Below are 25,026 nucleotides of genomic sequence, written 5' to 3' on the forward strand. Positions count from 1 at the left end.
CGCAGTATAATCAGAAAGGAGACCACGCTGTGCCACCATGTTGAATCTGTAGAATAGGAGAGCAAATCATGCGCTGACCTAAACCTGCTGTGCTGAACATGACTGACAGCCGCAGGATCCGCAGAGCTCCCAGGGGGCTTAATGGCTCTCATAGAGAGCTAAACTGCCTTGGGGGAAAAAGCTGAGGCTGATTAGCTGACTGACCATTTTCTTTAAAGAATGACTCAGCAGTCAATGGGGAGAACTGGGCTTAAATTATGTACAATGGTTGTTATCAAAGTTGTTATCTGATCCTGTTTCCTTCTTTAAGATCTTTGAATGGACTCTCATCACGTTATATGATCTCTTGTCAGCTCTGATAGGTGGAATCATATTTTAAACAAATACTAAGGCAAAATGCAGCTGTGAAAAATGTCCTTTATTGTATTCATCAATTAACTCAAATCAAGCCTTGAACCCAAACATATAGAAGGGAATTATAGAACCAGCTGAGTAGATTACCTATAGACCATGTTTTCATGATTCATGAATTGGCCAAAGGCTGTTTTCTCAAGGTTATTTTCATGTCACACAGCTGCCTATCATTCAAATTATTTACTGATGCAATACCAGTTTATTCTGTTAATTCAGCACAGATTCTTTTTTCAGTGCCTTACTTTGAGAAATAAAAACATGTTTTTCATTAAATAAAAGAAGTCAATTTCAAAAAGGTTAAATGATTTCTAAACACGAGCAGCCCTGAAATAACTCTGCCTCACTGACATATAGTGTGAAATGGACAAAATAGTGATTTAAACCTGTGTGAAACTATGTGATCAAAGGGGAAGTAAAGAGGAGTTAGTAATCTGAGCAAGTGTTTGATCCCAGCTTTTAGTATTTGACAGTTTTTGATGCTCTGTGCCACTGATACGTTTTGATTGGTAGCTAAATGCACTGAGCTTTTATACCCAGCCGTAGTTTAACTTACTTACAGGCAGAGCAAAGAGCAACAGTTCTTACCTGCTCCTCCGTTTGCCATCGGCATGTATGACAGGCAAGTGTTGATAAATGATTCCCCTTGCACCAGTGATTTAAAAAAAAAGTTTTATGGACATAGTCATGAGGTCTATTTAATATGGTAATCTTGTAAAGCTGCTATCCTGGAGCTGTTTTCTGGAGGAGTCGGCCTGCTTGCATAAGTCTTCTGCTGACTCTTAATCAGATCATTATCAGTGAATGGTCCTATTTTGTCAACAACATGATGTTAACAGCGTGAAAAACAAGCAGGGCGAAACGGTTGCATAAAAGAGAAGGAAAACAGCCCGGATTTGGTTAATGCATTAAGTGTCCTGCATCCCTCAGGACTTGAGTCAGGTGGCTCTGCTGAGATTTTAACTAAATAGGTTTCATATTTTCAAAGGTTTTCTATGCAGATAACATCATTTTACTGCCATTCACTGTGCTTGCATGCTGTTCCACTGTTTCCATGTCTTGCCCCCAATTCAGAAACTTAAGAATTGAGCTAAACCTGGAAAGAGTCTTGTGTAACAGGCTTTCAGAACTGCCCCACAATCTATGTATGTGATAAGCGCTGTTTGCATTGACACCCCCTTCGGACCCTCCCTCCTCTCTCTCACACCACATGCTCACTTCGTGCAGTTCTGGCACTGAAAAGTAGGGCAGGGTTTTCCTCTCTCCCTCTCTCCAACGCTCACCCTCCGTGGGCTGATGTAACAGTGTTAGAGCTGAGGCACTGTGTGCCCTCACTATAACCACTCAGCTGATTACAGGTCTTATGTAAGGAGGGATTGTCAAGAGGAAAATGGGACAGAACATATGAGCCTGTTGCAGAAAAACAACAGCTCCGTGCATACAAGGCTTTGAAACAAGGCAGCCCTTTGTGTAGTTCAGCTATAGGCAGACATTTCCTTCCTCACCTCGACTTCGCAAACCGCTTACTCATGCTGGATCAAACTTTGACTGTTGCATAGTTGAAAAGCTCAGAAAAGTCAAGATTTGTGCAAGTGAGGCCAATTCTATGAACATGTTATTATGAACATGTTTTGACAGCCTTTTGCATTTACCTCCATGTGTAAATGCATGTATGCACATAAAGTCAGTGCAAGTACAGTAGTGTGTTATCAGTGGACTCTGTGTGTGCACGCGTGCGTGCGTGCGTACGTGCGTACGTGGGTGCGTGCGTGTGTGTATTTGAGTATTTGAGTTTGGCTGCCTGTTTTTTAAGTGTTAACGCCCAGCATAGTCCTCAGGGTGCCAAAGCCATGTTATGCCCAGGGAGCAGAGAGCAGATGGTGTAAAATCAGGTGAGCATGGTGAGGACTAGCAGCATATTTCCTGGCACTGAGAGGAGGCTTATGTAACTGCTTCTAACAGAACCTCTGGCCCTCAGCACTGTGTAAAACCTGTTAAGAGTGACAATAAGATCATGATAAGAAAGGGAGGGCAGCAGCTTACAAAATAAGAAAATGTACCCTGTAATTGAATCTTTGGTCAAGGTGAGTTTTTAAAAGAAATATTTTTGGTGTTGAAAATCAACCACCTTGAATCTGCATTTTAGCTAGAAAAAGTTAGAGAACAGAAAGGGCTATGCAACTCCATCGAGAGAAAAATAGTGTCAGATGCATCTGAATATGTCAGAATATTAAGTGGATATTACGTGCATTGTCCCCTTCTATCTTTTCCTGTAGCGGTCATTCTTCCATCGTTTAACGGGGGACAATAAGTCCGAAAAATTCTTCAAGGTGTTCTATGAGCGCATGAAGCTGGCTCAGCAGGAGATTAAAGCCACTGTGACAGTCAATACCAGTGACCTGGGCAGCAAGAAGAAGGACGAGGAGCCGCCAGACAAAGACACGCCAGCACGCAAGAAAGGTGAAGGGTCAGGAGTTGAGGTCACCACCTGGAAAGTTTCGATAATATCCTAATGGAAATCACACACGAGACCATTAAACTGGCAAAATAAAACCTCTGTTGTCTTCTGTATCCATGGAACTGAGTCATATGAATTGGTATTTGGTCACCAGTCTCTAAATGCCCTGTGTATTGAAACAGAAACTGCTACATCATTTATTTAGTTTATTAATTCCTGTGCATTTTCTGTCAGCACAGATTTAAAGAAATAGATTAGCATTTGAATAAATGTCTGCATCTGTCCCCATATGCGGTAACGCAATCACGATTAAGGTTATATTAAGACATGATAATAAAACACAACAACATATGCATGTAGATGATGATACCAGTCAGTACTTGAATACATGACTTGTCAAATGCAACGTCTTTATAACACTGCGTCTTATTTCCAATGGTCTGCCTTTGACTCACTCTCCTCTCCCTGTGGTTAGTCAAAGATGTGCCAGTGGTAGCCGTGGTGACTGAGGAGGTGAAGGAGCAGCTAGTGGAGGCCTCTGCTGTTACCAAGAAAGCTTTCACGACGTACCGCCGCGAGGCTGAAGCCGAAGAGCACCAAGCAGCCGCTGATGGCTCTCCTGTTCCGACAGCTGATAAGGGCCAGGAGGAAGGCGAGATGAGCGTCATAATCACCATCATGCAGCCCATCTTGCGCCTCATGCAACTGCTCTGTGAGAACCACAACAGGGACCTGCAGGTCAGCCATTACACCAGCTTGTCATCACTGTAGGGCTTTTGTTTTGCCTAAACGCCCTCCCCCACCGCCATGGCCCATAGCTTGATAACATTTCCTGACTTGTGTTCTGAATTTGTATCACCACATTCAGTTATACAGAAACGAAACCATGTAGAAAATAGCCACCATTTGCAGAATTTCCTGATGCAGCTGTTTCCAGTCTTGGTCTGGTTTCACTATGAGGAGTGTGTTGTTGTTTAGTAATGGCTAGCTCCAGCAGGCCAGACAAAAGACTTCCTTCTTGCACTGATTCTGTTTACACCCCAAACCAGAGCAGGCCGTCGTTAAATGATGGTTGGCTCGGCACTGAATCACTCTGTCTCGTCCATCCTGATCCATTGTGGGTGCAAGATATTGATTTACTGCTAACCATACAACACAGATGATGAATTCATGGAGATGTTTCTGCTCCTTCCAAGAACGGGGAGTCATTGCCCGGTTGCTGTATAGGCCTACGTAAGAAGACGAGAGCGAGCCTCACAACTCTTAACTCGCTAAGTTTTTTTTCACACTTCAGAGAAAGAAATTTTGGAAAAAAGTGTTTCCCTGTGTAGAAGCTTAAAGGAGTGTGCCTGGTATCAACTGTCTCTACAGACCCTGAGAACATGACTAATCGGCTCGCTTTAACTCTATCATTACTGTTGCTCAGCATCAAGTGCGGTAGTCTTGGGTTTCCTATTTGTGGTTTAAAGCGAGACATCGTTTTGATGACAAAGATATTTCACTAATCCACAACATTACATTACATGACATGAGTCCTGGAAAGACGAATGAAATGCCTAGTTAGTGTATATTTTATCTCCATCCATCTCCAGAACTTTCTGCGCAACCAGAATAACAAGAACAACTATAATCTGGTGTGTGAGACGCTTCAGTTCCTGGACTGCATCTGTGGCAGCACCACGGGGGGACTGGGACTGTTGGGACTGTACATCAATGAGAAGAACGTAGGACTCATCAACCAGACTGTGGAGAGCCTGACTGAGTACTGCCAAGGTCCCTGTCATGAGAACCAGGTGATACACACACAACACGATTGTGAAGGCTCACACTTAAAATGTGCTTTCAACCGTATGTTTAGTCTGCAGTCGGCCTGTGTTGTCATTTACCGAACAGCATAGAGGCTGTTTCTCATTGGGACGTTAAAATTAGGTTTCCTTCCGCACTTTAGCAAATTATCGTCAGCTTACGTCAGAGTGACCTTTTCATTTCAGTAATCATACCGATGGTTTTGTGTGGGGGTAGTACTGGAATTAGTCCTGAGCATTTGTCTTTTCATGCCCAGCGCTCAGCTGCCACACTGAAGCTCTGCAGTCTTCCTTCAGCAGTGTAACACCAGCCTACTCTGGGCAGTGAGCCTGTGTTTGTTGTTTTGGTATGGATTGGCAGGGCTTGGTCTTCTCACATGATCGTGGCATCCTCTGTTCAAGCCGCGCTGAGGGTCATTTTATGGCAAGTGTGAAACTGGCATGACTAAACAAGCAACTGGCTAAATGCAGTCGCTGTTTGAACTGTTTTCAGTTCCGTCAAACAGTGCTACAAGGAGGACTGCCAGACCAAACAAAGCTCTTTGTTCATATCTGCTGAGACGGAAAAGGGAGGGAGAGTGCTGGAATTATTTTTGTTTGTGTGGTATTAAGAGTCTTTGGTAAAGGGTGTCAAGGTTCTTGTTTCAAACCACTTGCCATTGTTTAGTTTTGAGTTGTGGCACATGTTTGGCAAAATAAACTGTAATTTATGAATATGAAGCCAAATGACATTTTACCAATAGTTATGAAATGTGGTCGACCTCGGTCAACCTCAATCACTGCTTGTTGGTAAACTTACGGGAATTTGATCTGTGTGGGACACCACAAAAGAAAAAAGAAGCCAATTACATTTTAGCAACCCAAAAACACATTTATTTTTACCACAATTTTCTTAAAAATCAGCTTGTTTATGTATTTTACTGCCATCGGGAGACTGTCCAACAGAAGGCCAGAATCATTGGCTGCTGAAAAGACAATTTGTGATGGCATGATTTTCCAGTGACTTGATAAATAAATACAGGATATTCATGGAACAACACCACTGACTGGTGTTCGCGTCTGTGTTGTGGCTTTATTAAAAGCCATATCAGTAATTGTGCATCAGTGTAAATCATGGGTGTGGGGGAAGAGTTTGACCTTGATGAATAAATTATAGATGGTGTTTGTTATCTAATCATCGCTGAACATGCTGGTCTGTACTGCTGTGTTTGCAGGGGATGTCAACAACACTCCAGCATCAGAAAACATTAGATATTATCTTTAATTGCTGTTGAGTGTTTCCATAAAAGTCCTGTCACTTGAGATTCTACCCTCAAGAATAATACTGCTACTGGTTAAAACTGGAAACTCTCTTGTTCCAGTTTATGCTTTCATTAACTTTTATTTATTTGTTCCTCAGAACTGCATTGCCACTCATGAATGCAATGGTATCGACATCATCATCGCTCTCATCCTCAATGACATCAACCCCCTGGGGAAGAAGAGGATGGATCTGGTGCTGGAACTTAAAGTGAGTGATTATTGGTTAGTCCAGTGGTTTTGAAGAGGACACAACACTGCAAAGCGCTGCAAGCGTTACCTAACAGGTGCATTAGCTGTAGATTTAGATTGTTAAAATTACTGAAAATTTGAAAGCAGTAAGAAGAAATGAATCATTGAAATGCAGAGTTACTGATAGTAATGATAGGGATCAAGTCAAATGTTGGCTTTTATGCCGAGATGTGTTAGTACGACACCTAATCACAAAGTGCTCCGTCATGAATTGCACAACAATGACACAGAATATTTCACAGTCTGGAATGCTGAACACCAAGTAGACAAAAAGGAACCTGAGTAGATTCTGGTCGTTATCTGTTCTCCTCTTCTCTTCATAGAACAATGCCTCCAAGCTTCTCCTTGCAATTATGGAGAGTCGACATGACAGTGAGAACGCTGAGAGGATACTGTACAACATGAGGCCTAAAGAGCTGGTGTGTATGACTCCATAGAAATGGTCACACAGCGTTAAGTGGATGTTATGTGACAGTCTATATTCTTGCAGGTGGAAGTGATCAAAAAGGCCTACATGCAGGGTGAGATAGAGGTGGAAGAGCCGCAGGAGGGTGAGGATGGAGAGGAGGAGCACTCTGCGTCTCCACGCAATGTTGGTCATAATATCTACATCTTGGCACATCAGGTAAGCCACCAACTGTCCGTGATATCAGTGTGGAGATAGATGCACCCGTGAGTAAATGCTGGCCACGTAAAAAAGTGCATAGCCAGTGGATATTCAATGGCCTTACTGTTACTGCATGTCTGTGTCATTTCCTGTGGCTGTTAGAGACATGTGACACGTGTCCTTCCACACACATCTTCTCTTTTACAGCCCTCGGGCTGTGTGCGGCTCAATAGCAGAGTGTCTGTTAGCTTAACGACAGCAATTATACTTACGCAACACCTACTGTCAGTCCACACCGTGCAGCCTTGTGGATGAATGAACGGAACATCCTGCATTCAAGGAAAGAATGAATAACATGTACAGCGCCCAGTTTTTAAATATCAGCAATGGTGGCTCAGACTTACTGCTCATGCTTAGTGAACACATGTCCAGAAACCAATCTGATAATAATAGAAACAGTTGCTACAATGATTATCTGTCATTGATCTGTTTATCATTGATTGATTTATCATTTCAGTTGGCCCGTCACAACAAGGAACTGCAGGCTATGTTGAAACCAGGGGGGACATATGGAGAGGGAGATGAGGCTCTGGAGTTCTATGCCAAACACACAGCTCAGATTGAGGTCAGTTGTTATGTCTTTGTCTGAATTAGATTGTGGCATTTTTGATCTACTCCTGTCATTATTGCATTTTCTTTTTAACTTGAATGTTTTGCTGTGAAATGTTGCCACACTTTCTCTGTTGTCTGCCCTCTATTTAACATCCATCATAAGATGCTTGTCTTAGTTGCAAAGGATTGCAACATGTTTTGGAATCACAAGAGACTGGAGGCATGTGATGCTGTTTTCCTTGGCCTGTTTCTCGGTCTCATGTTGTACCTTGACAGAATGGCAAGCACCTTTGGCATGTTTGCACATTTTCCAATGCGTTCTCAGCGAAAAGAAGGGATGGTGACTGTTGACAGAGTTCTGAACTTTCTATCAACCACTTTTGGAAACAAAACACCGCTTTAGTTTGTATTAGAAAGTACAGTTTGTGATGATAATCAGTCAGATCATTTGAATTAACAAATAATCTATAAACACTTGGATTTGAAGAAGGCAGGGGTTAAGATTCTTTTGCCCGTCGGAGAGTGTGATTGGTGGCTGCTTCTATGGTTGTGTCCAGATTGTACGTCTGGATCGTACCATGGAGCAGATAGTCTTTCCTGTGCCCAACATCTGCGAGTTCCTCACCCAAGAGTCCAAGCTGCGCGTCTACTACACCACAGAGCGGGATGAGCAAGGCAGCAAGATCAATGACTTCTTCCTGCGCTCTGAAGACCTCTTCAATGAGATGAACTGGCAGAAGAAGCTGCGAGGTACTCAAGAGGCTACTGGTAACACAAACACGGTTCCCTGTGCGTCTTTCTCCTCAACTCTTTACCTCTTAGTTCATGGTTTACACACTGTCCCCTTGCATCCCTCCAGGCCCCTGAGGACCCTCCTGCCCTCAACTGGGAAACTGATACTAAAGCCTCTTTCACGCATACACTCCAGAAATGTTAATTTGATATTTTGGCATCATGTGTGAGCAGGAACTGGAGATAAAATGTCCCGGCATGTGGCAATTTGTCAACTCAAGATGTATTTAAATTTCCCAGACTCCTCCCCCACACCTCTGGTGTGACCACAAGCCATCGTGCAGCACAGTAAAGGACAAAAAGGCAATAGGAGCCACAGAAAGCTTGTTTCTGATGTCAGAATGAAGACATTATGATGACAAATCGTAGGGCAGGAAACATAAACCTCCTTTGAAGGTATTTCAGTGATGTCTACCATGTTTGCAACACTGGAATGGACAAACAGCTGTGATTAAAAACCAGACAGCTTCAAGAGCAACCACAGCCACACTGTGCTTGGCACTCCAGGAACTCCAAATATGACAACACAGACGGAAATAAAATCAGACGAACAGATGTTAGACCCTCAGACAGGTTGAACAGCTTTAAGTGTCAGCATGCCAACCACAAAACTCGCAGGTGAGCCAACAGGATTGACAGAGCCAAAACCTTACTTTAATGTCTTATTTTTTTATTGAACATTTACCTGCATAGGTCGTTCTTTCTCGACACACGTTCTTTTCCTATATCAGAGCAAATTCTTAAAAAAGATGATAATTGAACCCAGCAATGTTCCGGGATCCGTGTGTGAAAGGGACTGCGCTCTGCTCCCTGACCTCTGAACCCTGGAGGGATGGAAGTGGAGAGAGTATGTAAACCTTCATAAGCAACTTAAAGTCTGATTTAAATTATAATATAATATACTGTAAGCTAATTAAAGGCTAAGATGGGATAAGAAAGTATGCTGTATAAAGAGATAAATGGAGGTTTTCCAGCCAGGACAGACTGATGTCAGCTCTGTCAGTGTGACGTAGTGGATGATAAACATGACAGTTGTGGCCAGTATGCAGATTGTTCCACATTGCATAAAAATGTTTACACATGGTTCCTGTAGTCTGTTTTCCATACACATTGTAATTACGGAGTCAAGTTTCTGTATTTTGTCTCTGTGGAAACAGAAAACAGAGGCGACGGCAAAAGAAAATTTCCTGGCAGGATATAACTCAGTTAGCTGATGTCCATGTGGTCACAGCATATTAACCTTTGCACAGTGCTCCTTTTTAGTCCCACGCTACTGTAAATAGTGACTTTGGTGCTAAAACACTACTTTCCAGCATGAATGATTGGTGAGCTGGTGTTTGAGAGGTAACACAAGTGTAGAATATGGTTTTGTCTGCAGAAAAAAAGGCTGCAGATGGAGCATGAAGCCTGTCCTGGGTCTTTAATTTAATATATATTTTTTTTATATTCCTGCTTTATTATAAGCAGAAGGACAGGACAGTAGACAGGGACAGTAAAGTTGGCAGAGAAGTGGATGTGGAGTGGAGTCACACTTAGGATGCTGTTATGACATGTTGCATCTTAACCAGCTGAGTTAGCAGAATGCCTCAAGTCTGTCGCTTTTTAATGAGACGACCTTCTTCATCTACCTGCCAGTTCGAGGTCATGCTGTCACACATTCTTTTCTTCTGACATGGCACAACCTTACTTAGAAAAATTCAAGGCGATCAAAAAAATGATGTAGAGGAATCTTAGACGTCCTCTTTGTATTTCACTCATCTTAAATACTATGGTCGTGCAGGCCTGGACACTATTTTGAATTTCTGTCAGCAGGGCAGGTCCCTGTTGACCCTCTGACTGGTATTATGTTAGCCACTCCAATGAAGTGACTGTTTAGGAGCCTGTTATGACCTGTGCTATTGTCAGGCCTGAAGAGGGATGGTTTGTCTATAACGCCATGAACACGTGACGGCAACCACCGCTCTGCTATCCAAATGAATCAGCACAGCTGGAGACAATAATGTTCCGCTGATGCTAACCACTGGTCATGAATATCGTGGCTGCTGTTGCTAAAAGTCCCCAACCACAGTTCTCCTTTTCTGATGAATAGTTGGGCTCAAAATAGCTTAGACCATGATGCTGATCTACTGAGCGAGGTCTGAGAAGGGGTAGTCTGTGCATGCATGCGTGTAAAAGTACTTAGATGCAAGTTTGTGTGTTTTTACCCTCCTTAAAGTAGAGAATCATGTAGTGTATATGAAATACGCATGACAGTTGGTTTTGTGTTCTTAAATTGATTGATTGATTAAAGTTTTTACTGACTTTGTTTAGTTTTGCTGTATGTAATGGCACTTACAACCATACAGACCCCTTCTGATTCTGTTCAGTGTGTTTCACCCCAAACTGAGTATGCTTTTCAGATAACCAAAATGACTCCCCACTCAACTTCCAAGTGATTACAATGAAAGTCTGTTTGATAAAACACGGCAAAAATGTTCTGTTGCTGTGGAGAAACATGGCAGAGATTTGCCACTAAGATTATTTATTTCAGGCCAAGCACAAAAGAAAATTAATCAACATGGAACATGAAGGAAATCAACCCTGACTTCATCTTAACTTTGAATACAGTTATTTGCCAATGAGATTTGTGTTCCTCTTTGGTGTGAAACACAGATCAGTCGTGTGTTGTATTTTCACTGTAAACTTCTGTTCTGTGAAATTATTAGTTAAACTGTGCTTGGTGTATTGCACCATGAGTGTTTGGGTGCTGCAGTGTTCCCTCTGCAGTACAATGACCTGTGCTCATTTGCTTCAATACACTGTCCTCCAGCTCAGCCCATCTTGTACTGGTGCTCCAGGAACATGTCATTCTGGAGCAGCATCTCCTTCAACCTGGCTGTGCTCATGAACCTGCTCGTGGCCTTCTTCTACCCTCTGGAGGGTGTCCGTGGAGGTCAGTCTGATGAAGTCTTCACCCTTTCATCTTTCTTCCCTTTAGCCCTTTCTCTCTTGGAAAACAATGGACTGGTTGACGGGGCTATGGTTGTGTTCTTGTGTTTGAGTGTATATTCACTGTGGTTAACACAATGAGTGTGACTTATACGACACAGGAAGCGGGAGCGAGTGGCACAAACATCAACTGTTCAGGCAAAGCCAGGTGTGGTGCAGGAGGCATGTAGTACATATTGTGCTTTACCTCTTCAAAGATGACCAAAGAAAAGACATTGTTAAGTTCTTCATTTTAGGGTCTGATGAGATAGTGTTGCACCCTGGCACGCTATGCTCTTCAGGCATAGCTCCATGTTGCCAGGTAAAAAAAAAAAAAAAAAAAACCCAAACATTTGGTGGCTCAGTGTGTATAAGAGCAATTTGTCTGATTACCCCAGGCCAACAGTGGATGAACTGTCTCAGAAGTTCTTGTCAGATTAGTCTGGAAGCAGTGAATAGCTTCTTTCTGATATTTTGAGAGGAGGTGCATTGTGCTGGCCAATTTATAAAATTTTCAAAATCAATAAATTGACAGACATGCTCACCCTCTGTAGTAATTTTCAATTGTGAAGATGAACAGAGCTTTACCACAGTTACTGTCTCCTCTGTCCATGTCTGAAAATAACAGTGAACTTAAAAAGAAGATTTGTGCATAAAGGGGATCTCCACCTGCGTATGGAGGAGCACCACTGCATAATGTATAATGTATAATCTATAGGTAGAATAAAGCCTTTAGTGAGCTGTGAAAAATCAGTTGAATTTCCTCAAGTGATGTCACTGGGGTCCGCTATAAGGTTGAAAATGAAGCAAAACCTGGTGATGAGGAGTTACAACCTGAAATGCAAAAAGCAGTCATGAACAACACAATCATGAGGAGAATATTTGAACGTGACCCTTTGGTCACATGGTTCCTTGAATGCCTCCTGGTGTGGCTCGAGCACTCACATCCCAGCGTTTGCAGTTATGCTTGTAATTATAGCAGTTGGCATGTGATCAAATCACGTACGGTAAGATGCGTTATTAGTGTTAAGTGTGTACAAGATTTTACAGAACACTGTGCTCTCGTGCCTGTGGTTTGGGTGTAGCCTCACACCTTCCTAACCAAAGTGAGTTTCACCACAAGTAGAGGTGTGAGGAGAATGTAATCCAAGCTGAAGATCTGGATCTTGAGTGGCAGCACTGTCACAAAAGCACTGAGATGGATTTGTTCTTAATTAGGTCCTGACCTGTTTATTGATACTATACCTTTCCTGTGCTTGACAGGTGACTTAACATGTTATCAGATTTCTAGCCTCATTGTCACACTGGACTTGGTTTGGTTTGAGTAGACCACTTCTGGTAATTAGGGGTGTGTGTTTGTGTATGTGTGCATATGTGCATACACACGCAAATACTGTGTCCCCATAAAGCCAGAATTTATAGCAGGAAACAAAATACAATGTTACTGATTGTGGAGTTTGAGATACCACTGAAAGGGACACCTATTTGATAAAAGGCTACACAGCAAAAAAAAAAAATGACACATAGGTCAGTGCCATTATATGAGCATTTAAAAGGCCTTTAAAATGACCAGTTTAAAACTTGTAAATGATATCTGCATTCAATTTGTAATTATGATTAGGAAAAATTCTGCCGAAGTCCATCATTGAAGCTAACTGAGACCAAATCACATGGCTTTAGCATTATATTTTCAATACATGGTATTTTCACAAGAGCGACTCTGTATATGACCATGAGTTGTGCAAGCATGGCAACCTTCTACCATCTTTCCCATATGACGAGTACACAGCATCAGGCTACGTAACTTACCCCATTTCAAAAAAGACGGGACACTGCGTAATGCTAATCCTTTTTGACATACACTCAACTGAAAACAGTACTAAGACTATGTACTTAATGTTTCACCTCATCAGCTTCATCAGTTGTTGTAAATATATGATCATATATATGCAAAAACAGAAAATGAAGTCTATAAACATTTAACTGGTTAGACTCTTATTTGTTGTCAGCTCTGAAGTCTCACTGAGGTATAGATGTCATCAAATATTTGATACATTGTTTAAGCAATGAACATTTTCATTAATTTATGAATCCTGAAGCATTTTGTACGTCAGTGTAATCTCAGATATAGTTGGATGAATATTTATGAAGAACATTTAGCTAAACAATCCTCGAACACTGAGTGTAGGCAGTAGAAGACAGAACTGTTAGTTTAAAATAATCTGTTTCATCAGGAAAAAAGTTCCTTAGTGGGATCTACATTTCCACACACCATATTCAGTCAGCGTCTGTCATGTGACCTATATGTAAAGATTTAAGGTTGGGAAAAATCTCATCTGGTGTTTGCAAGGCGCGACAAATTGCTTTGAAGATAAAATATTCGTTCAAAGAGATAAGTCTACTAATACCTGCATGACAGGAGGTTTTTCACAAACCCAGAAATGTGACAGACATAAGCACATTTTTACATGCGTTCCCTTTGTTTTGCTGTCTCTTATTTTTGGCCTTTTTTTCTCAGTTCTCCTTGAGGGCAGTATTTGTGGGGATGTGAAAAGCCGCAGCCATTAAGGCCTTCATTGTTCCAGTGCAGAGGAGCAGAGAGAAGACACACATTGTGATTCACATAAACTTTCAATTGTTCCATCTGGGGTCAAACGGCGAGGTCCCTTTTGTTTGAACTTCCTCACAGCAGTATAGAAGAGACAAAAAGAGGTTGTTAGCTTAGCTCTAGAAACTCCATGTGGTTTTCAGTGTCAGAGGTCGTCTGAGCTTAGCAGTTCATTTCAGGACACAGCAATGTTGGCGTTAAACTGAAGCCAGTTATCAAGTGAAAAGATTAAAAAAAAGTTAGCCAATGGGCAGTGTTTAATGTCTGAGCAGATGCACACACATGGACAGATCCACTGTGCCCTGGATTCGTATGAGCTCAACACAAATGGGTGAATGTACACTATAATCCAGTTGCCATGACTTCATTTTGCAAGTGCATAGTTTTTATCCCGTGACTATCTTTTTTCCCTGCCTCTGTTACACTGGTGTCAGTGTTTCCTGCAGAGGCCAGCAGGGTTACCACCACAGGCAGTGAGGCTCCAGAGAGGCCACATCCCGCCTTGGCTCAATTATGAGTTCCCTTCCAGTCAGTAAAGAGTGCATGCAGATAAGACTGTCAACTAATTAAGGATGACAGAAAACAAACAATACAAATAAATAGATCTATTCAAAGTATGGTTGCATGTAGCTTAATGGTCAGTGTGATATCAACACTGACTTGGTGAAAACTTTGGATGATGAGAGAGTCACCAAAGTGGCTTTGGCTAGGTTCACATCCTGAGAAGATATCCAGGCTCTTCTGTGGATGCAGCTGCCTCATCCAGTGACCACCATCTTTGTGCTCCTGAGCTAGCACAGCTACATTAACCAAGCTGTAAACAGTACATTGACATGTTTTTACCACATACAGTTGATGGGTTTCACTTTGCTAACTCATTTAAATATCTAACTGATAAAATCAACCTTGCCATGTCTTATCTTCTGGAATCGTATCTCTGTCCAGTTACTGACGGCAGGTCCAACATTCACTCTCCTTTTAGCTCCAGTCTGGTTCCTCCATCTTCTCCTGAGGCAAAGATTCGGCTCTTTAGCTGCTAAGTGTTCCACTGTGTTCACCAGCGAGCTGCTAATGTTGTCCTTTGGCTGTATGGTGCTGGGCAGGCAGTGAACAGTGGGTTTATCAGAGCTTTTCCACTGAAAACAACTTCCTGCTGTGGCTAGAAATGAGACTGATGAGAGCAGCGAGAGAGAACCAAAACAATAAAGTTGCGGGCAGTAAAACCAAAACAATGAACTGAAAGACGTTGAACTGCTGCAGAGGAACTGCAGAGTTGGGTGATGAATCTCTGTGGGTCGGCCGCCAGCAACAACTTTCACATTACATGATGTGATTTGATCAGCTTGGAATATTTATATTGATTAGAACAGCTTTAAAAACTTCTATCCTCTTAAGATGCTGTTGTATTCAGTGCACAGGACAATGACCTAAACAACAAGCATATTGTGATGAGGGGCTTCAGACTGAAAGGTAAATACTTTAGCTGAATCGTTACTGACGTGCTCTCAGTCAGTGCTCCTTAAGGCAGCACCATCTCATTTGGGGATATGTCTTGTAAATGTTCTTCAAACCAAATTAGTCCAGTAAACTTCATTTAGACAGGACAGAAACTTATTACAAACTTGACATTGAGCCACTTCTGTAACTGTAAAAGTATGCTTAATTTGCAGATTGTGTAGACAACTTAAATGCCATAAAATTCTTTTAAAGATTATTGAATGAGCTACACACTTCACTCACATGTCTGCCAATGGATGGTGCTTTGTTTGAACAGAAGGTGTGTTTGGGAACTTTTCCCAGTGGTGTCACATGTGCTAAAGGCACCTTGAGTAACTCCCGGTTGTACACCCTCTTCAGGTTAATGCTGTGGTTCAACTCAGGGGAGGTTTGTATGGGCTCATGCAATCCTTGAGCAGCAGTGGAAGTGCCAGAGCCTCCACCCTTACAGGCGCTGTTCCAATGTGACCACGCAAATAGAAGCAGACACTGGAGTTATAGTTCAGACATGAAAGAACTCGATATGTAGAGTCAAAGCAAAAATCATGTCACAAATATCAGGCTGTGTGTGGAATCTGGTGAAGTGTAAGTGCTTTAGTGTAAAGGTCAGTCTCTTTATCTTCTAATAGCTGCCGAGTAAGCAAGTAAGAGAGATGAATGGTCTGAGACTGTAGGTGTGTGACGTACAAGCTGCTTTGTCTGGGTTGGCTGCCAAGTCCAAGCGCCCAGGCGGCCTGTTACGATGCAGCACCCAGGACCATCCCTGATGAATTAACTGAAGCCAGGGGTATTTTTAGCCAACCGGGGTTATGTAACGAGTACCTGTCATGTGATCTGTACATAGAGAGGCGAGACGACGGAGGCCTCAGTAGGGAGGGGATGGAGGAAGACGAGTGGTGTTGTTGGTGCGTGGGTGAATAAAAAACCTGACTGAGGAATTAAATTAACATTAACAAAGGGATGCAGCCTGTCTGCTACATGCCGGTCAGGACTTGGCACTGAGCTAGTGCCTGGTGAGCTCATGATAATGCACACACAAAGAGCTCTGTCCGTTCCAAAACTGTTGTCTTCAGGAATGAAACCACTGGGATGTCTTTGTCCAACACGTGGAGCCCATCAATACAACATGGTTCACAAATAGTAGATAGGTCAGCTTCAGTTTCTTCATCTGCATACAGCTTGGTCATTCCACCATGACTTGATGACAGGTAGTGACACAAATGTCAAATAGTTAAAAGTTGTGTTGTTGTAATCATGAAATTTTGTCCTTTCTCTGAAAAACATTGCTGTAAAGAGCAATGAATGGAAAGGCTCACACCTCTCCCTAAGGTGACCTCCTTCGTCCTCAGGTACCCTGGAGCCTCATCTATCTGCCCTGCTGTGGATGGCCATGCTGGTTTCTCTGGCTATAGTAATCATCTTGCCTCAGCCGCACGGCATCCGGGCGCTTATTGCTTCCACCATCCTGCGCCTGATCTTCTCTGTGGGCCTAGAGCCCACGTTGCTCCTGCTCGGGGGTTTCAATGTAAGTGTGCATCAGTGTGTTCACAAAGGCGAACATTTGCATATATATGTGGACTCACTGTAATAGAAATGTCATTCATAGCTGTTAGGTGCTGCTATGTAAGCCTTCCCTTCTCAGATCTGTGCTCTGTCATGACATGGCTGCTGTCTCGACATGTTGTCTCTGTGGTGTCCATTGTTCCTCAGTTATGTAATAAGGTCATCTTCCTGATGAGCTTCGTTGGGAACCGGGGAACCTTTACACGTGGCTACAAAGCCATGGTCACGGATGTGGAGTTCCTGTACCACCTGCTCTACCTGATTATCTGCAGCCTGGGGGTCTTCGTCCATGTCTTCTTTTACAGCCTGCTAGTACGTAAGCACAAATAAACCATGTCATCTGAGAGGAGATAAAAGTGGGATTTAGATTCCATTTGATGCACATATTCTCTAACTTCATCTAAGGACAAGATTTCTGGCAAGGAGATTTATATAAAAGCAATGATCCAAACAAAAAACTGTGGCCTTTATTAATCTAGATGCTCACATTTACACACACACAGTTCTCTGATTTTCTTGTACATTTTCCACACACGTTCTGCACACACATCTCTGACTCCTTCCTCTTTCCAGCTCTTTGATCTGGTGTACCGAGAAGAGACCTTGCTGAACGTAATTAAGAGTGTGACCCGCAACGGCCGCTCCATTGTTCTGACAGCCGTGCTGGCTCTCATCCTCGTCTACCTCTTCTCCATTGTGGGCTATATCTTCTTCAAAGACGATTTCATTTTGGCTGTCGACAGGATACCCAACAAAACACTAGGTATGTTGAAATGCAGATTTCTTCTCATTCCCTTTGCAGAAAGAACATAAATTACTTGGTTTCCCTAAGCCAGACAGTCAAGAGACTTAAACGTGGACACTGGTGTGTCACAGTACGTATCAAGTTAAAGTGAGACTAAGAAATACAAAAAAGTGTGTGTCCAGTTTAATTTACATGCATTTCCTTTTTGAATATACTTACCTTGCTTTTATCATCACCAACAACCTTCACATATACTGTAAAGAATATCTCCTTTAATATGCTTTGTCAAAAAACAATATACAGATTGTACATCCCATAATGTTTTGTATTCCCAATTGAACAGAGCATGGAGCCAGTATGGTGGGAGAGTTCTTCTCTGGTGGAGTGTGCCAGAAAGAAAATGGGGAGAACTGTTCAACAGAAGCCGTGGTTGACGGTAGGTTGAAAAATGGAAAGGCAACTTTGTCTATTTATATGTGAGTGTGACGGGTGGGGGGTGGAGGTGGGCGACGAGGTCGAAGAGTTCTTTTAGGTTCAAATCCAAGTGTTTGTGAGTGCATGCAAGAGATTCCCGAATGTTTGTGTGAGTCTGTGTGCTTTTGTCTGTCTGTGTAAGTGCAAGCATGTATGTGTTGGTATGTGGTTGCAGACGTCTGACACAGCCAGAGGAGATTTGTCCCACTGAGCTGTAAATCTGGGTGGCTGGGTGGTCACGGGATTAAACCTGGTTGGGCCAACTAGCAGCTCTCAGGGAGCTGGGTGAAACGCTGGGGGTTTAGACTCCTTGTGCGTCTCAGGGGAGAGAGCCTAAGACCTGATGAAGGGGCCCAGGGTTGAAAGGTCAGGGATTACTTACCATCAGGTACAAGCAGGTCGATGGGTCCACTCAGTGATGGCGCAGAGAGCTTCTCACCACAAACAATGAGTTCTTGCAAACCTACTGACCTTAATGGGAAAAGCTTCCAATCAAAGATGAACATGTGTGCCATGTTAAAATTGGTCAGCCGACCATGTCGAATCTTCAAACTGCCTGGGGCCTGACCTTGTCTAGGCTTCCCTTTCCATCACCAGTAGGCTGGCTAATGATGGTAGTCTGGTGACTTGTGTTTATGGGGATAGTTGAGAACATTCCCAGTCTTGTCATGCTCTCACAGACCCCTGATGGGGCCCGTTCAATAAGCCAATAACAGAATATAACTGCCTCCAAAAAAGTTGGGACACTGCGTAAAAACGTAAGTAAAAACAGAATTGAATCATTTGTCTTTCATACCCAATCATCACCTGTTACCAGTCAGCCTGTTTACCTGTCGAATGTTCCAAACAGGTGTTTTTGGAGCATTAAATTCATTAAATTGCTATGTTTACAAAAAACAATGAAGATGATGAGGGACAACATTAAATATGCTGTCTTTGAACTGTTTTCAGTTAAGAATGTGTCAAAAAAGTTTAGCGTATTATCTCATTCTTGTTTTACACAGCATGTCGGGATTGTTTGTAGCAGGATGAAATGAGGGTTCAGAAGCAGCACATTATCTCAGTCTAAGGATTACTATTTTCAGTGTAGCTTTTAGTGGTGTTTCTTCTTTCTGGAATTTGATTTGAAGGCCATGTTGGCTACTAGTAGCAATGCAGTTTACAGAGCAAACAAGGTTTTGCATACAGCCGATACAAGAAATGACTATCTGACAGTTTTTATTGTGTTTCCGTAGCTTCCCTCACTGTCCAACCGTCAGCGGTGGTGATTGAGGACAAGGAGCGGACGTGCGACTCCTTGCTCATGTGCATTGTCACTGTACTGAGTCATGGCCTCAGGAGTGGAGGAGGTGTTGGGGACGTCCTGCGGAAGCCATCTAAAGAGGTACAAAGCACAAAAATGCAACGAGGAAGAAATCACACCCAAGTTGAGATCAGATTGAGAGTGTAAAGAAACAGTATTGTTCAGTTTTTTTCCCCTTTGGGCCTTAAAATTGTAGTCTGCAATATCTCGGATTTTACCACTTTGATAACAAAACACGATACACATCAAATCCCCCGCCACACACTTGAAAATTTAATTAAGCTGAATTAAATTAAAGTGGATGGAGAAAACTGATAAGAGATGAAGAGGGTATTGAAGTTTTAAAAAGGCCATGATTTTATTCAATTATCCCGAACTTAAAAAAGTCCATAACATGTTTGACCCAACAAGCAAAAAATAGGTTTGGCTAATTCCACGTCCAAAGGATGAGCTGGTGCGGTGAAAGGCTGCAGCATATCTAAAGAAGCTCTCTGTGAGAGAAAGATATGCTCTGCTGGCAGGTCAAAGAGGTTGCACAGAGGGCTTTCATAACTCTGAACATGACAGAAAAAGCTTTAATGGTACTTATCCAGCATGGAGACAAGCTTGCAGCTTGACCCATAGAATGAGGCCATGACTCATGCATACTTATATAAATCTGTTAGCCTGACATTCATGTGAATTCTCTGGACTGTTTTCAGTTGTCGAGTTGTGTGTGGATTGCTCACATACAACTGGATAGCACTCTGTATGCAAAGAGGGCACTATGAATAACTCTAATGTGTTATGTTAGTGACAGCAGTGAAGTTAGATATAAATGGGCTCCATGAATGCATTAACCAAGCTTTTTTTAAATGAGTAATAGATTAATAGGGCCCATATTCCCACTGTGACAGTGACGTTCCCGGTGTGATACCAGCTGATTGTACTTGTTCTTACAAGTTTTCTCCTGTTCGGCTTCAACAGGAGCCCCTTTTCGCAGCCAGGGTGATCTACGACCTGCTCTTCTTCTTCATGGTCATCATTATTGTCCTCAATCTCATTTTTGGTGTCATCATCGATACGTTTGCTGACCTGAGGAGCGAGAAGCAGAAAAAAGAGGAAATTCTGAAGACAACGTGTTTTATTTGCGGTGAGGAAATTAAGATAATAAATAAAGATGCATTTTCACTGTTGCTCTGCATGCAGACAGTTTAGTTGTCGGTTTGGTCACATTTTTTTTTTGTTACCACTAAAGCCATTTTGCCCACTCAACAGTTAAAGATACAGACACTGTTTCATCAATGTTAGGGGAATGTGACTCATGACCTTTGACACATCTTTTCCTGTCGTACTCCCTTCTTAGAACTGAATAAAGCGGAAATGCTTTACAGTTCCATTTGAGTCGCATCTATGATCGATACTGCTGTATAGCAGTAGTTGTGCAGTACAGTCAGCAGGTGTGAATGCAGAGGTTTACAGACGATGATGAAATCAAACGAGTGGTCTGCTCCAAGCCTGCTTTTGTATGAACGTGGGACTGCTGTGTTGCAGCTTCGCATCTGGGCTCGGTGCAAAATGGGGGCTGTTTTTCTGGGTAGCATAAACAGCAAAACGCCTCCTCTTCCCAGAATGAATGGTTAGTCATGGCAGGTGCTGCTGTGGAGGAGGTGTGTTTCTTCCTGTTGTCATATGGGTCTTGACCATGTTAGACTGTACACTCAGACACCGGCCTCATCCATCACTAAACAGTCACTTATTGATCTGAACAGTCATTGGTCAGTTCTGGTCATTCTTACTGCTTTGTGTTGGACGACTCTATTAAGGGTTACGCCTCTTTTGCAAATGTAATGCAAAAGTGTATATGGATTACAGGGCTTGGTGGGCCAAACAATACGTGACCATTTTTAGCAAATCTCACCTCTGACGTTTTGTCTGTCCATTCCCTTGTGACCCCATTTCCTCTTGTTTTTTCAGTCATCCTCATTTAGGTCACAAGAATGATTATGTCATTGCCACACATAGTCTATTTCTTCACTATTCCAAAGAAATGAGAGCACTGTGTTTATTCTGGGTGCGTGTGTGTGTCTGTGTGTGTGTGTCTGTGTGTGTGGGCTTGTATCCTTTCATTCGTAGGTTTGGAGAGAGACAAGTTTGACAACAAGACAGTCACATTCGAAGAGCACATCAAAGTTGAGCACAACATGTGGCACTACTTGTTCTTCATTGTCCTGGTGAAGGTCAAGGACTCGACAGAGTACACCGGCCCGGAAAGCTATGTGGCTGAAATGATCAGGGTAAGAACGTTGTCATGCATATGCATTTTGCTTTTTAGCTGTTGAAAAGTCCAACACTGCAGGGCCTCCGAGACAGAGTCATGTTTGGAATAAATAAAATATACTTGGTGTGAACAAATCCTCAACTCTTCAAACTCTCCTCCCTTCAAAGTGCAGCTCTGCTCCACGTTGTTTGCTGCTGCAGGTAACAATTCATGTGCCTCAGAGCGTACACATGCAGATGTTCCATGCAACACTGGATCAGCTCCCCTGTGGTCTTCACTGAGGTTAACCTTCACGTCTGAACAATACTGTAGACACGTTACTCCAGCAATCGGGTTTATATGGGTTTGACAGAGTTGATTACCGCAGCTTTTTTGTGATGGGCAGTATTTTCTCGTTTTTTTTTTTTTTTTTACCTCAATTGCCCCAGATTAGCAGTGCTGCATTATGTAATCCCTGCCTCCATGACCTTGAATCTTTCCAAAGTATTATCACATCAGTCAGCTTTGTGAAAGGAGAATTAACTTTCAGACAGAGTCTGCCATTGGCATGAAATGTGTTAATCCCTGAAGCAGCCATGCTTGTTATACACACACACATGCACACGCTCACACACACACACACACACACACACACACACACACAGTCTCACCCTGCGTATCACCTCATTATAGGCACTTCGGCAGATCAGAACATTGCCTGAAGATTTTTATTAAGCAGCAGTGTGAGGACATCTCCTTTGAAAATAAGTTAACAATAACAGACACACATGTATGTGTGTGTTTCTGTGTGTGTGTATATATATATATATATATATATATATATATATACACGCCTTCGTTTTTCAACAGGACAAACTGTGGAAATTTAGCATTAGAAAAATAAAAACCAAAGAGAAAATTGATTGTTTTGATTGTAGCATCATACTCATAACTGATGAGCAATTAGAAAGCATTTTTAACTGCCAAAGGAAAGCCCCTTCTTCTGAAGTGGTTGCTTCCCTGACGCACATGTGCTGCCGTCAGTTTCTGACACAGTTTCTCATTTGATGCCATTTAGCCCACTTCACTTATCTTCGCTGATCTGCTTCACTCAGTCTTGTGAGGAACCACCTGATTTGGAATTAACCCCCGCCCCCCCTCCTGTTGACCTTCCACCCTGCTGAGCCTAAATTAGTTTGTCAAGGGTGCAGGTTGAAGGGGCAGACGGAGCAGAGGGGGCACACATGGCGCAAAAGACCCCGATGACCCATCAGCTGATCTAGTCACCCACTGACATTAACTCTCAGCTTCACATGCAAGTGTTTGACGCCGGGTCTCCATGTCTCATGTCTCCTCGTCGTCTGAGTTGTCTACAAAGATTGCAGTGTTGTCGGAGCTTCTCTCATGTAACACAGTTCTTACATTATTCATGGCGATTATGTCATATCCTTAAGTGGAGATATGCAAGGAGAGCATTTTTTAGCACTGTTTTGTTAATTTAATTGAATTTATTTCTTTTTTTAATAGTGATTGATATACAGACAGGAAATGCATGGAGAGAGAGGGGGTCGACATACAACCGTTATTTATTTTAGTGCCTGCAGTGTAGATAATTAAATTTAAGCTTCATTAGGTGTGCAAACTTAGCAAACAGCTTCCCAGTTTTCTTTGTAGCACGAAAATGTACCGTAGTTGTACTCTTTTTTTTGTTTTTGTTTTTATGCTGCCTTTTTGGCCAGGACACTCTTGAAAAAGGATTTTAATCTCAACAAGACTTTAACTTGGTTAAATAAAGACTCTCTCTCTCTCTCTCTCTCTCTCTCTCTCTCTCTCTCTCTCTCTCTCTCTCTACCTATCTTGCTGTTTATTAAGAAACCTATTTTTTGACACATTCCTAATCTAGTTAATCAGTATGATATCAGATAATCTTAATCTGTAAAACAGACATCTCCATCATTTGTCACATCTCAAATTTAGATACTGTATTATGTGCTTTATAAAGCCTTAGGTTTTGTTGTGCTGCACTTATTGAAAATCTATGTATTAACATGCTATTTGACCGAGATTATTTGCAGTATAGTGTTGAGTAGTGATTATAAAACCATACCAAGGTTCACAATGCACAGTAAATGTAGAACTCAAACAAACAAACAAAATGTAAAACACTACAAAAGACATTCTGGGATAATTACTCTCAATAGTTGGAGAAAATTTGGGTTCAAACTAATCACTGGCTATCCCACTGTAACTTTTTTGCTGCTGCATCTTATGCCTCAGTAATGTAGGCTCAGTTTCTTCAATCTGTTCTGCCTCTCTCCCACTGTTTTTCAATTTATTTGATGCTGCACTGCTGTGGAAGAAGCAACAGGACAGAAGGGGGTGTAGAAGTCAGACTACTCTGACAATGACTGGGACTGACGTCAATGGTGGAGGACTCTGAGTGAAGTGTCACGTCTAAGGTGTAAAAAGATGATGCTTGCCTCACACTTATTGCCCTCATTGCATTCAACACTGCATGAAGCTCCGTCGTCGCCACCAACATTCAAAACGGGTATTATCAGACTGTAGTGAAATATGCTGAAATTTGTAGATGTGTGATTTCTTTTGGCATTTATTTGCATATTTGTTGAGTGAGTGGGCTGACAGCCTGTCAGGTGGCTTGTGGCATGACTGTGAAGTTTTCTGTTGCTGTTTTAACCACACAGCATCCTGTTTCTCTGTCATGGCCGTGCGGTTTTAATAATGAAAAATGCACTTCCGTCATTTACATTGAAACAGCATGACGTAGAGTCTTAAAGTCGTGGCTGCTCTTCTCAGTTTACTGGAAGTGCTTTCATTTGTAAACACTGGGGATGGAAAGAGGGCCAGGCTGCTGGTGACGATGTCGTCAAACAAACACACGTGTTGGCCGGCAGGCAGAATCCAAAATGGGGAAATGACCTCCGTCATGCTAGTTCGTATTTTTTTGACAGCATTTGAGCAGAGCTGTGTGTCGGAAACACTGGTGACAGAGAAGTGTGTGTGTGTGTGTGTGTGTGTGTGTGTGTGTGTGTGTGTGTGTGTGTGTGTGTGTGTGTGTGTGTGTGTGTGTGTGTGTGTGTGGTGGGGGGGCAGGTGAACTAGGTAAACACAGCCTCTGTCTCTTGCATTCAGGAAGTGGAACTTGCTCACAGCAGTTGTCTCCTCCTTTCAGAATGAATGTGTGCTCATTATTTTAGTGTTGCGTGATTCCCCTCAGGCTGCCGTCTGACCTAGGACTGGTTTGTGATTCGCACGGACACCTCACTCGCCCCTACATCTCCAAATCAACCACTGAAACCAAGGGACTTTTCCAGACCGGTTCTCCGGCACAGCGCTGTTTCTAGCCAGTGACCTCAGTGGCTACGCAGCATCC

General features: G+C 42.5%; 1 protein-coding gene across 10 annotated transcripts in view; it reads left to right on the forward strand.

Moving 5' to 3' along the window:
• The window catches only part of itpr1b (inositol 1,4,5-trisphosphate receptor, type 1b), an 83,633-nt gene that overhangs the window by 53,601 nt on the left and 5,006 nt on the right, over window positions 1–25,026 (forward strand). For 5 of the 10 annotated variants that reach the window (XM_070958380.1, XM_070958383.1, XM_070958386.1 and 2 more), the window contains 16 exons: window positions 2,688–2,871; window positions 3,345–3,607; window positions 4,462–4,662; window positions 6,074–6,184; window positions 6,549–6,644; window positions 6,716–6,850; window positions 7,350–7,457; window positions 8,002–8,194; window positions 11,046–11,168; window positions 16,658–16,833; window positions 17,019–17,183; window positions 17,445–17,634; window positions 17,960–18,052; window positions 19,326–19,474; window positions 20,360–20,525; window positions 21,509–21,669. In XM_070958380.1, coding sequence (XP_070814481.1) covers window positions 2,688–2,871; window positions 3,345–3,607; window positions 4,462–4,662; window positions 6,074–6,184; window positions 6,549–6,644; window positions 6,716–6,850; window positions 7,350–7,457; window positions 8,002–8,194; window positions 11,046–11,168; window positions 16,658–16,833; window positions 17,019–17,183; window positions 17,445–17,634; window positions 17,960–18,052; window positions 19,326–19,474; window positions 20,360–20,525; window positions 21,509–21,669 — 2,514 coding nt within the window. Of the gene's footprint in view, window positions 1–2,687; window positions 2,872–3,344; window positions 3,608–4,461; window positions 4,663–6,073; window positions 6,185–6,548; window positions 6,645–6,715; window positions 6,851–7,349; window positions 7,458–8,001; window positions 8,234–11,045; window positions 11,169–16,657; window positions 16,834–17,018; window positions 17,184–17,444; window positions 17,635–17,959; window positions 18,053–19,325; window positions 19,475–20,359; window positions 20,526–21,508; window positions 21,670–25,026 lie in introns of all 10 variants that reach the window. The other 5 variants (XM_070958378.1, XM_070958381.1, XM_070958385.1 and 2 more) reach the window with 1 other exon arrangement.

The sequence above is a fragment of the Chaetodon trifascialis genome, chromosome 3 (genome assembly GCF_039877785.1).
Source record: "Chaetodon trifascialis isolate fChaTrf1 chromosome 3, fChaTrf1.hap1, whole genome shotgun sequence".
NCBI classification, from domain to species: domain Eukaryota; kingdom Metazoa; phylum Chordata; class Actinopteri; order Chaetodontiformes; family Chaetodontidae; genus Chaetodon; species Chaetodon trifascialis.